Consider the following 12,295-nt stretch of genomic DNA (forward strand, 5'->3'; position numbering starts at 1 on the left):
TCATTGGAAATTAAAAAGAGCACCACTGTATTTGACCTATCAAGGTTTTCCAACACACATTTGCAACATCTGCTATTACTGAAGCTTTGTTTGTAGAGCCATTTTTTGTGGGTGGTTGTGCGGTAGAGCGGTCATTATTTTTTTGCTCCTCCCAAACGAGGATGACATCGTCGTGTGAACACTACGGATATGCCTACGTGATCCCGGAACTACAGTGCGAAGTCTCTTAAGGACACCGAAGGTTGCACGCGCCGGTCGAAAGGAGTCAGGTCAGTCCGTGCGAGAGGAACGAGGGCACCGTCTACTGTATACAAGGAGAAAGGTGAGATAACTACCTCTAGCTAAAGATAACAGCGAAAGCCATTGTCGAACAGTAGCTTTTATTGCAGACAATATCTTATCTGAGATGTTGCCAAGTTAGCATTTTCAGACGGATGAATTAGTTGGCGTGCCGTTAGCTCTGTCTTTTGAACTTGACATTTCCAGATAACTAGGCTTTGACAGCTTTACTTGCTTGCCTGAAATGATAGCAATGATGTGTGAATAGTTTTAATCAATGATGAGAAATTATGTTAGCTAGCTAGCTAACATCATGCAGCTTGGCACTGACAAATCCAACACTGCAGTAGTTATTGTAATATGTTTCTTCTAGGATAATTAGATACGTAGTTAGGCCTAGTTAATCTCGTTCCCAACAGGATGAGGTTAGTACCTTGTAGTTGGCTGAGAAGTAGGCAGTCTGTCTGGGGTAATTTTGTCATGTGCACGTGGGCCGTTGGAGCAGGAAGCTGCGCCTGACCTTGGTTTGATAGCCCCACACATGGTAAGTCTATGGATGGCCACTCAAACAGTTCGTATTTGCCTTAGCCATGAGGAGTGTGCCTTATCAAATGAAATCCCAACATTATTAATAATGTCCAGTGTGCACACATTCCTCCTGTGTCCTGCTAGCGTACATTAAGCAGGCCCTCCCTAGGCCTATACAACTATAGAGGCATTGTTGAATCTGTATTCTGAAATGTCCTGTGTCTGTAGTTAGCTAGGTGATTAGAATAGACCCAGGCCTGACTTGAATGTGATGAACAGGAGATTGAAGAGGATAAGTGTGTCTGTTTCCTCATGAGTCATTATTCATTACCGCACTCACTCAGCTGCCAGCAGGTGCATAGCTGTGGTAAAGAAAGAAACAAGTATATTTTGGGACTTTCAGGTCAAACTGGGTGGGTGGAGATAGGCCTGTGTGTGGAAAAGTTCAGTGCATGTCACCAACACGCAAAGCTTTACAGTGGCATGTTATATTGTCATGTTTCTCATCAGTTCTTTCCTGGAACTCTATCCGTGTGTGACTGTGTATAACACAGTGAGTTGTTCAACTGGTCCTGTGGTTTATCTTGTTGTGTTTCTTCATCACCTATGGGGAAATAATAGAGCATGTTTTCAGTTCTTGGTGTTTGGCCACACCCTGTCTCCAAGGCCAATTTTGTGTGCATGTGCATACCAGCATGCTCTCATTTCTGATAAGTACAAGGTTATCACTGTGTTGTGATAACAGGGGGTTTATTGTTCTTTTTTTCTTCTAGTTATTGTCTGTGTTTGGCTGCAAGTGTGTGAGAGGTGAAGGCCAAGGTCCTAGTTTTCACTGAGGGGAAGAATCTGTGAGAGAAATGAAGAAACAGATGTGTGTGTGTGTGTGGGGGGGGGGGGGGGGGGTGTAACTGAAAGGGTGAGGTGGGTAGTCAGATGGAGGGGTGGGTGAGAAGCAGCAGGTTTTGACAGCTTTACGGTTGGTGATTGCAGAAGGGGTTTCTGTGTCTGTCTAACTTCCTGTCTGTAGAAACTGGTGTTCTAGAGAACTCTGCTGTGAATTGCACACATACTGTATATCACATTTCACATGTATGGCTAGCAAGAGAAGGTGTTCTCAATCTGAATTCATTGACTCTTCCAAGTCATACCCGTACGCAGACAACTTTAAAAGGCCACTATCACTTGATACATTTTTTTTTTTACCAATTTCCATGTTTGTCCCGTGCAGTTGAGGTGTTGTGTTGAAATCCATTCTTTTTTATACAACTTGCTGCAAATAGCGTAGTTTCCCCAAATACTCATCGTCCAATCAAATCTCACAAACTAAAATATGTCAAATACGAGGAGTAGCTTATTTGGGGAACAACTGTATTCCGAGATGCCAACAGAAACAGAAAAATAGCCAGTGGTCGTATTTGTGATTTCAGCACTCGCCTGCTCCAAACATAGGTAGGCCTACACAGTAACCTTTAAATAGGGCGGTGACGGTTACGCGGTTACTGGCGGTTACAAGAGGAAGGCCGTAAGAGAGAAAAAAAAACGACCATCATAACCGTTGAAATACATTGATTTTAAAGTGTGGATTTTTATTTTCATGTAGATATACTTTACTTAATAGCATGACTGTAAAATAATAATAATTATTAACAATTGTTTTGCTACAATAATCCGCCTATCAAACTGTTTTGTATTGTCAGGGAGAGATAGTTGCGCACGCTCTCTCCCTCAAGAAATGCGGTATCCCTTTGAAGGGAGGAGGTAGGCCCGAATAAAGCAAAACTACTGTCATCTTCTGCCAAGAAGGATCTCCTCAATCAGCAAAAGGGCCAGCAAAGCACTGCCCCTTTACCGATGAGAGTGCATGCTATCACTGAAATTACGCGCTACCTACAAGAAGAGCTGCTGGACTCCACTGATAATCCAGTTGATGATGGCATGGTGGCGCGACAACCAGGGTCGCTTTCCTTTGATGGCGAAACTTGCAAGAAAATACATGCGTATTTGCACAACAAGCACATCCTCAGAGAGTTTTTAGTACAGCGGGAAACATTGTCACCCCTATATGTTTGTTACAACGTAAATCTGCTTGTGTTCCTGGCACGGAACTTAAAGGAAGAGGCCAAATAATAGATTGAACAAACTTCTTGTAGTTCGCCTATTTTGCTATTAAATAGCAAATGTTTATTTTGCTCTTTTAGCTTGTTATTTTAAAAGGAGACGCACAACAGTCTATTTGTGTGTCTAGTGTTTGTAATTTTATCATGCTGCAGTTGCCTGTTATTTTATTTGCGTAGACTATTATTAATAAGCTATTTCTGTTCCATGCATTCGTATGGCAGGCACTTTTGGTTATATGTGTGCAGTTATTTTCTGCCAGTTGCTCTTGCTTATTGTTAAGTCAATAAATAGATCTTCTTAAACATTGAAATGTGTTCATTAGTTATTCAGTAATGTCAACAGCAGTCGACCACAGTTATTCTGTCTCTGTGACTCAAACCTAAAACACATTTCCTGAGGTATACTGTATACAACTCTCTGTCTAGACTGTTGGCTATGGGAAATCTATGTAGCGTGGATCTGAATGGTTGCTCTGTTAAAACGTTGAGTCATAATACTTGTTTCCTCTGTGTCCCCTGTTCTCTCATTCCCTCTCCTTTTGTGTTCTCTCTCCTTTTCTCTTCATGATATTCTCCCATTTTTTCTTTCTCTCTCGGTCTCGCTCCCTCCCCCCCTCTCCTAATTTCAAATTTTTTTTTCTCCCCAGATAAAAGATGGCATCAACTATTGATCAAGCGAGGTTGACTTTTTCCAAAATGGTGAGTTTTGTGTGTTTGTATGTCAAGGTTTGCCTCAGAAGACAAGAATCCTGACCCAATTACAGTGAACTTGTTGATAGTGCCTTTCGCTGACAGTGAGATGAATTCTTATGACCCATTTTTATGTTGTGGTTCAAAAAGAACCAAAAGTTAGTACTGAATTTTTAGTTCTACTTGGTATCGACGAGGACCTGAACTTCAGTACCCAGTCCTAGTCTGCTGTAGTTTTCTCTGCCCTTTATAACTGAGTCTCTGTCTCTCCTCTCTTTCTGTCTCCATCTCTCTCTCTCCTCTTTCTCTCTAGTTTAACGGTGAGCGGTACAGCAGGTTCACTCTTCAGCCGGAGGGTGATGGAGAAAGCCACGTGGAGGTGAAGCTCTCTGATGATGTCGCAGACGACCATGTCCCCTCTGAGCTGGTGGGCCAATCGCAGGGCTCTCCCTCTTACAGGCTGCGCCCACAGCACAACTACCGCAGTGTGTGCTACTTGGCCCTCGGGACACTCCTCATCTTCCTCATCGGTACACAACTCATCCTCACCCATTGTGTGTGTGTCCCTTTCCCTCTCTCTTTCATATTGACCAACCATTTTCTTATTCTCTTTCAGGCTACATGATTGGCTATGTGAGCCATCCCAGCGATGTGAGCCATCCCAGCCCTGTTCTGGAGCAGGATGAGGGAGAGTCCATAGTGCTGGACACTGAGCCTGCACCCTCCCTAGACTGGAGTGAGATAGTCTCCCTGCTGGAGCAGAAACTCACCAGTGACTCCTTTAAAAAGGCACTGATGGACACGCACATACCGGATCACACAGCTGGGAGCGAAGGAGACAACCTGCTGGGAAAGCAAGTCTTTGCCACCTTCAAAACCCTGGAGATGAAACCCTGGACTGATATACACTATGTACAGTTGCAGACCCAGGACAGGTGCGTAGGCACACACACACACACACACACACACATCCCTCCTGCCCCCCCCCCCCCCCCCCCACACACACACACACACACACACACACACACACACAGTGTTGAGTACTCTGACATGCTGCTTGATGTATGCCCCCCCAGTAAGCTGCCAAACCGCGTTCTGATTGGCTCAGATGAGGTGGTCCAGCCCAAGGGTTACCTCGCTTACAGCACCACTGGAAAAGCACAGGTGAGTTTTTTTCCTGGTCAGGTTCAGGGGGGTCAGGAAAAACTCCTGGCCCTGCAGTGCCACTGCCTACCTATAGGTTAAGGCTTATCCTTTGCAGTTAATGTATGCTATGAGTCGCATGAGAATGTGGTGTTCATATTTATCACACATCTAACATTTCTTATTCACTGTAATACATATTGCATTAATGTTTTGATCAAGGCAGGGTGGTTTAACCGTGTGTGTGTGTGTGTGTGTGTGTGTGTGTGTGTGCACACGCAGGGCAGGGTGGTGTACAGTAATTACGGGCGCCAGGAGGACTTGGACGTCCTACAGACAAAGAAGATAGACCTTAACGGCAGCGTGGTGCTGCTCCGAGCTGGAAACATCAGCTTTGCTGAAAAGGTGTGTGTGTGTGTCTCTGTCTGAGACACTCGGCCTGATTCACTTCGCATTTGCAAAGGAAATGGAGACAGTTTTATTCAGTTCTTTTTGTGCGTGTTTCATTTCATGTTGACAAAACAGGTGCATATTGCTACGTGAACTAGGTGTTTCCCCACCCCCTGTTTTAACAGTAATAATGTGGTCACACTGACATGCAAATGAATAAACTTGATGCTGACTCTGTCTCAGGTGGCTAATGCAGCTGGGCTGGGTGCATCTGCTGTTCTCATCTACCCCGACCCTGCAGACTACAAATTCAATTCCGACACTGAACTGTATGGCCATGTGAGTGTACACACACACACACACACACACACACACACACAAACTACTGAATTATCCAAACATGTGAGAACGCACGCACGCACACGCACACACACACAATTAGTAGATGGACATACACATTAGCCAGCTTTCCACAGCGGGGTTTATGCCGTGTGTGCCTAGGCCAACTGCTTTTCCAGTCACTCCCGGGCTTCAACAGGGCTTACTCCAGGCCTATTTGATGTTTACAACTCTTAGAACTTAGCCTCCTCTACCCTCTTTGTCCTTATGAGGCCAAACAGGGCTAGGAGCGTGGTTTGGAGCGAGGGCAGGATATTCTTATCAACCAAACACACCTACACACACTACCCACTACTGAATTATACAGACATGTGAGGACACACACACACACACACACACAACTGACTGACCTAGATAAAGGTACCTTTTTCCACACAGAACTGAACATGCTCAACACTGAACACACTGTAAACTCATTTGGTACCACTTCTGCATGCCTTGGTGTTCTGTGATGTATTATTTACGTTCTCTGTGTGTACTCTTTAGGTCCATCTGGGTACAGGGGATCCGTACACCCCTGGCTTCCCCTCTTTCAACCACACACAGTTCCCCCCAACAAAGTCCTCTGGCCTGCCCTCCATTCTGGCTCAGACCATCACTGCTGACACTGCAGCCAAGATACTGATGTGAGGATACACACACTTATACTCTCTCTATCACACACACACACTCTATACACATTCTGAATGTATTCCTCCTTTCTAGGATGATGGAAGAGGGTGACGCTCCAGAAAACTTCAAAGGCAACTTGAAGCTGGCCTACAAATTGGGTGCAGTCAGCAATGTCACAGTGGAGGTCAACAATGTGCTGGTGGACAAAGAGATACACAACGTGTTTGGAGTCATCAAGGGCTTCACTGATCCAGGTGTGTGTGTATCTCTGTGTGTGTCTGTGTGCTGTGTCTGTGTGTGTGTGTGTGTGTGTGTGTTATAGTGATGTGATGTGTGTGTATATATTCATGCAGACCAGTACGTGGTGCTGGGGGCTCAGAGAGATTCCTGGGGTCCTGGGATGGCCAGAGCCACAGTGGGGACCACTTTGTTGCAGGAGCTGGCCAGGGCTGTGTCTGAGATGGTAGAGAAAGGTAATACCCCCCCCCCACACACACTCACACAGGCATGCCAAGGCCATTTGCTTTTCCACAGTCATTCCCGGGTGTTTACTCCCGGATGCCTATTCAGTGCTTAAAACTCAGGCTTTTAGCCTCCTCTACCCCTTTTGCCCCTATGAGGCTAAACGGGATTAGGGGCATGGTTTGGAGCTTTAGTGTGCTTTAGTTGGCTAGCCAACTTGATTGGTGGCAAGAAGAATCCAAGCTTTAACAAAATCTAATTGATTTGAATAGTGCTTTTTACAAGTCAAATTAAACATAAACTGCTTAACTTGCCAGAACCTGTTTAGGTCTAGTGTCTCATAACTTTGCCACCTTACGAACTGCAGAATGTAAACTAACTATACTATAGGGCGGGACTAGAAAGCCTACCTGTGGAAAATCAAGGCTTGTTCACTAGGCTTAAAGTACCGTGCTTTGTGCACTAGTTGGCCGCTAATAAGCCTTGGCACACGCTGGCACCGCTGTCGAAAAGCGCCTATTGACTCCTCTCTGTCTGTGTAGATGGGTTTAGGCCAGGGAGGAGCCTGGTGTTCGCCAGTTGGAGTGCTGGGGAGTACGGAAGCGTGGGCGCCACTGAGTGGTTGGAGGTAGGAACTACAAGCATACCTCAATTTGGCTGTGTAGATGGGCAGGACAAATTGAAGTGTGTTTTTGTGTCTAATGTCTTTGTTTGTCTCCAGGGTTACCTGGCCTCTATGGACAAAAAAGCTTTCACCTACATCAGCCTGGACGGAGTAGTCACTGGTGAGTGTAACACAGACACACAACCAAAGACATGCTTATTCATAAATTCAGTTTTAAAATAACGTGTGTGTGTGTCACCTTCAGGTCACGGGGCTTTTAGAGCATCGGCATGCCCTCTGCTGCAGACCCTCCTGGAGAACACCATGAAACAGGTACAAAACCATATTTTGTTCACTCCTCCTTTCTTTTAATCCAGATTGTGTTCGATACAATCTTTCTCTATTGTGGAGTGTAATCTGGGTTGTGTGTTCAGGTGAAGAGCCCCATTGGTTTTGGCAAGTCACGTGACACCCTGCTGCAGGCTGCTGGACCCAACTGGTGAGTACACACCCCATATAAGAGACTGAAAGATAGTAATCCGCTGATATTGGCCTGACCCATGTCTTGATGGAGATAAATTATAACATTCTAACTTTTCTTTTAGCTGAGCACAGCAGCTCCTTCTTGTGTCAAAGACTGGAGCTCATTTTTTTTTCAACCAAAAAAACAATTGTGTGTATCAGGCTGGAGCCCATGCAGATGGAGGACTCTGCGTATCCCTTCCTAGCCTTCGCTGGAATCCCTTCTCTGTCATTCCGATTCATCTCTCCAGAGGTGAGTGCTCACACACATGCTTGCGTACATACAAACACACATAAGACACACCACATTAAAAAAAAAAATCTCAAAACATTTTTTTAGTTTATGGGCAAAAGTTTTTGTCCTTGTCATAAAACTCTTTCTCTCTAGTCTAAGGACTACCCATACTACGGCACCTCTCTGGACAATATGGACCACATCAATGTTGCCACCGGCCAGAATTTATTCAACCTAGTCGCGGGGGCGGGACAGCTTGCGGGACAACTGGCCCTGCGATTGGTGCACAACCACATCCTGCCTCTGGACGTCCAACGCTATAAGAGCACGATCATCCAATCAGTGTTCCAGATCAAGCGACACCTCAGACAGGTGTGTTTGATGGTTGTGTTTATTTGTGTTGTTTTGCACATCCTTGTTGTCCTCCTTGGGGTCATGTTGACTGTTCTTGTTCTTCTATTGACTGTGATGTTATGATGCTGTTGTTTTATGTGTTTGTTGTTGATGACTGATGTTGTCCTCCTGTAGCCTGAGGTTGACTCTGAGGGCCTGACAGCGAACTGGCTCATCAAAGCTTACGGCTCCTACACCAGAGCTGCTGATAGCCTCATCAACGCCATAGACACAACTGACTACAACAACAAGGAGGCCTGCCGCATACTCAATAGCAGGATCATGGGGGTGAGACACACTGATCACTCACACACACACACACACACCTACTGCAATGTCAACGGCTGCATCATGAGCGTGAAACACACTGGCTTCACATACACACACTTGGTAACAGGATGATTTCTCCCCCCCCCCCCCCCCCCCCCCAGGTGGAACACAACCTCCTCTCCCTGTACGTGTCTCCCAAAGACATCCCCTTCCGCCACCTGATCTTTGGCCGTGGCCCTCACACCCTGGCAGCCATCTCGGCGTCCAGCGACAGGGAGCAGCTCCACACCCAGCTGGCTCTCGCCACCTGGACCCTGCAGGGCTGTGCCAACGCCCTAGCTGGAGACATCTGGGACTTAGACAATGACATCTGAGAGTGAGTGTGTGTGTGTGTGTGTGTGTGGGTGCGAGCAAGCGAGCGCGCGCAGGTGTGTGTGAGCGTGCGTGCATGTGTGTTAATTCTGGTTTGGCCTGGTGTGTTAACTGTGAGGGGGCATTTCCTCACCCATGGAGCTCCAATAAGCAGCACTTAAGCACAAGCTGACAGAGGGCAAGCCTAAACCGACGGAGAGAGAGATGTTCAGGGATGGGGTTTCAGCCTCTTTCATTCACAGTAAAACCTATGTGGAGAGAAAGAAGCATTAGACTGAGATGTCACAGAGAGACCAGTAAGTCAAAATGGGAACCAAGCATTTCAGTCTGTGCCAATTACCGAGAGGTCTATTTGGCTCCCAAAGCAGATGTACTTTCTGATTGAATATCGAGTAGTGACATCACTGTCAAATCCTTGTTCATCTCATTCTAGTTCTAAAAGCCCCTCCAACCGACCAAAGCCTTGGCTCTTATCATAGAGATTACCTATTATACCCCTCCTCCGCACTGAGAACCTTATTATTTTTTTATATACAATATTATTTATTTATCAGTGGCAGTGTTCACTATAAATGTTGTTAGTTTTGTTTTCTGATAAAGTTATCGGAAGCAGTGCCTTCCATACTTATGACAGTTGTACTGTCTGATACTACAGCAGCATCTGCTACAGAAATCCTCCTCAACTGCTGTTGCCAGAAATCAGAGGCAGAAGTTTCCCTTAACCACTGGTTCAGGGTCAGGCATTATCTTCATCTGCCCTTTATAATTAAAATTAGGATTGGGTATAATGTAATCTGATCCTGGATCTTTGGTGAAGAGAAACTTCAGTCTCCAGTCCAGAAATTACTATGGAAACAGAAACACATGATGAAATGTTACAATAGATTGGGAGAAACGCAAGGTATTTAATTTGCCACAAAAATGAAATGAATTGTCTAATTTCGAGAACAAAAAAGTATAAGAATACACTGAAAAGTATGACACTGTTACACAAGTATAGGCAAGGTACTTGGACTAGCTACAAATGTGTTAAAATCTTAGTTGAGCAGAACATAAAAAAAGCTGAATTGTTTCCTTCAAATGGTGAGAGCAATTTCTGTTGCACAGTATTTTTTTGGAGCAGTTTATATTTCTGATCTAAAGAATTATCGGGAGCAGTGTCTTCCATAATAAAAACACATTATCGGGAGCAGTGTCTTCCATAATAAAAACACATTATCGGGAGCAGTGTCTTCCATAATGACAAATGTTGATGGTAGTTTTTGCCTACCAGTGTGTGTGAGTGTGTATGTGTATCAGGGGGAGTGTCTCCCATATTTTAATGAAGGGTGTAGTAACTTATCGGGAACAGTGTTTCTCAGAGTTTTATATAATTTTTTTTCATGCTTATTTTCATATCATCGTTCTAGTATGTCTGGCCTCTAGTGTGTCTTTGTGGTTGTTATTGTTGCCCAAAAACAGTTCTAGTTTATTATATGCTTCTCTTGCTGTTTGACGCTACAATCTGCATTTCATGAGTTTTGTGTATTTGTTTTTTTTTTACTTCAAACTGACAAAGATAAACAATTCATTTTAGGGATGTGTGTAGGTCATCAGTGGATGCAAAGTAACAACACAAACTTTGCTAAAATTTTGATTTGGTCAAATGTAGTCCTACTTAAAGATGTTTTAATTGAAAACAAACAAATATTAATCTGAGAGTCATAACACAAAGGGAATAACAAGTCCCCCATGTTTGATTGAATAACTGCACTATAGGAACTTGACTGTTGTCCCTTCAGCCTATGACAAGAACTATAGGCCTATATCAGAATGTAAGAGGGAACATGCAGTAGCAGACAAGTTAACTACGCTGGGCACAGGCAATTAAGTGCATGCAGCACAAATGCTGCAGCAAGACTACTGCTGTTTGAGCTTCTGTTCCCCTGAAGTTCTGTTCCCCCATGTTACACAGTAGAGATACTCAGACCTGCTGTACTGTTGCTGTCATAATAACTTTCGGACCAGAATACTTCACTTCCATCACACGTTACATCATTACATTCTACATTGCATGTTACTACAGTATATTGACCCTTGCATGTGGTGTCAAACAGCCTACACTTTCAGAGAGATGGACAGTGAGAAGTATGAGAGGGGTGCCTGAAAACTAGCTGGATTGTGTGATCCCTCTCACCGTAGTCTGAAACGTAAGCTCCTGTTTCAAACCATTTTCACTCCTCCCGCAACTTACTCATCACTTTTACCTCGATGACTTGAAGCACTTCTATGATTTAAGGTTGAGACAATCAGGGAATCAGACAAGTGATTCTGATATGGATATTAGTGTGTTTAATCAGTGCAAAACTCAAATCTGTTCAAGTCCTGACTATTCCTCTTTAGTGAGCATTCTGTAATGTTGGTGTTAGGGCCTTGTTGTGATGATGCTATTCTATTTCCATGTTCTGATATAATAAAAACATTTGGCTTCGCTCACTTCTCGGTCTCTGTGGTTATTGGAAATGGCCACTACAGAGCTATATTACTGATGGAGTCAGGGCTGAAGATTCATTACAGAGCAGCCAAGCAATGGTCGAAAATAACTTTGCACCATGAAGAGCCTCAAAGCTCGAGGCAATACGAGGCAACAAGGAAAGACGTCACGTTTGGTCTTGGCTTTAAGACACCTATAGTCCACACAGTCGTAGATTTCCATCAGTCTTACAGACTAGAAGCATACAGTATGAGCTTATGCTCTCCTGGATGACACCCTTCCTAAGAAGCTTGGTGATTTGTAGGTGGAATGCGACGGTAAGGCTGTGTCCCTGGTGTCATCTGTCAAATGAATGAATATTGTGTGTGACTTTGTCTGTGTAACCCAGAAAAGCAAACACGTCTGAGTAGTTTGCCAAGAGTGCACCTAATTCTGCCTGCTGTTCTGTCCATAATCAACTGAATGTCACTGTCAGATCCCTGACCTTCTTTTCTGTCTAGTGTTACTTCCTCTGTCAGCAGAGATGGGCTGAAACGGTACCTCAGTAACTGGCAACTGTGTTGGTTGGCTCCAACAGCATCCTAGTGCTATCTCCTGAAAGAGTCCCTTTACACAGTATCTCTGCCTGCCACACAGGCAGTAGATGACTTGTCAATGATGACACACTTACAGTTAGGTCCATATATATTTGGACTCTGACACAATTTTTGTTATTTTAGCTGTTTACCTAAACATATCCAAGTTACAGTTATATAATAAAGTGCAGGGCTTAAAGTGCAGACTCTCAGCTTTAATTGAGGGTTCCA

General features: G+C 44.4%; 1 protein-coding gene across 1 annotated transcript; it reads left to right on the forward strand.

The window, feature by feature from the left end:
* The first annotated feature begins 230 nt into the window (after positions 1-230).
* Positions 231-11,491, forward strand: tfr1b (transferrin receptor 1b). The gene is made up of 18 exons (XM_083670615.1): positions 231-322; positions 3,572-3,623; positions 3,928-4,144; positions 4,231-4,549; positions 4,691-4,778; positions 5,040-5,162; positions 5,391-5,486; positions 6,033-6,172; positions 6,252-6,412; positions 6,512-6,631; positions 7,163-7,248; positions 7,342-7,405; positions 7,490-7,557; positions 7,659-7,723; positions 7,909-7,999; positions 8,135-8,353; positions 8,510-8,662; positions 8,806-11,491. The coding sequence occupies exons 2-18, from the start codon at positions 3,579-3,581 to the stop codon at positions 9,016-9,018; spliced, it is 2,268 nt and encodes a 755-aa protein (XP_083526741.1). The 5' UTR covers positions 231-322; positions 3,572-3,578; the 3' UTR covers positions 9,019-11,491.
* Positions 11,492-12,295: the final 804 nt, after the last annotated feature.

The sequence above is a fragment of the Argentina silus genome, assembly GCF_951799395.1.
Source record: "Argentina silus genome assembly, chromosome: 1".
NCBI lineage: Eukaryota > Metazoa > Chordata > Actinopteri > Argentiniformes > Argentinidae > Argentina > Argentina silus.

Bases quoted from the DNA above. Each gene is read 5' to 3' on its own strand.
- tfr1b (XM_083670615.1), top strand. From the start codon at position 3,579: ATGGCATCAACTATTGATCAAGCGAGGTTGACTTTTTCCAAAATG. The intron at 6,173-6,251 runs GTGAGGATACAC...CCTCCTTTCTAG, and splicing joins ACTGCAGCCAAGATACTGAT to GATGATGGAAGAGGGTGACG. The intron at 6,413-6,511 runs GTGTGTGTGTAT...ATATTCATGCAG, and splicing joins CAAGGGCTTCACTGATCCAG to ACCAGTACGTGGTGCTGGGG.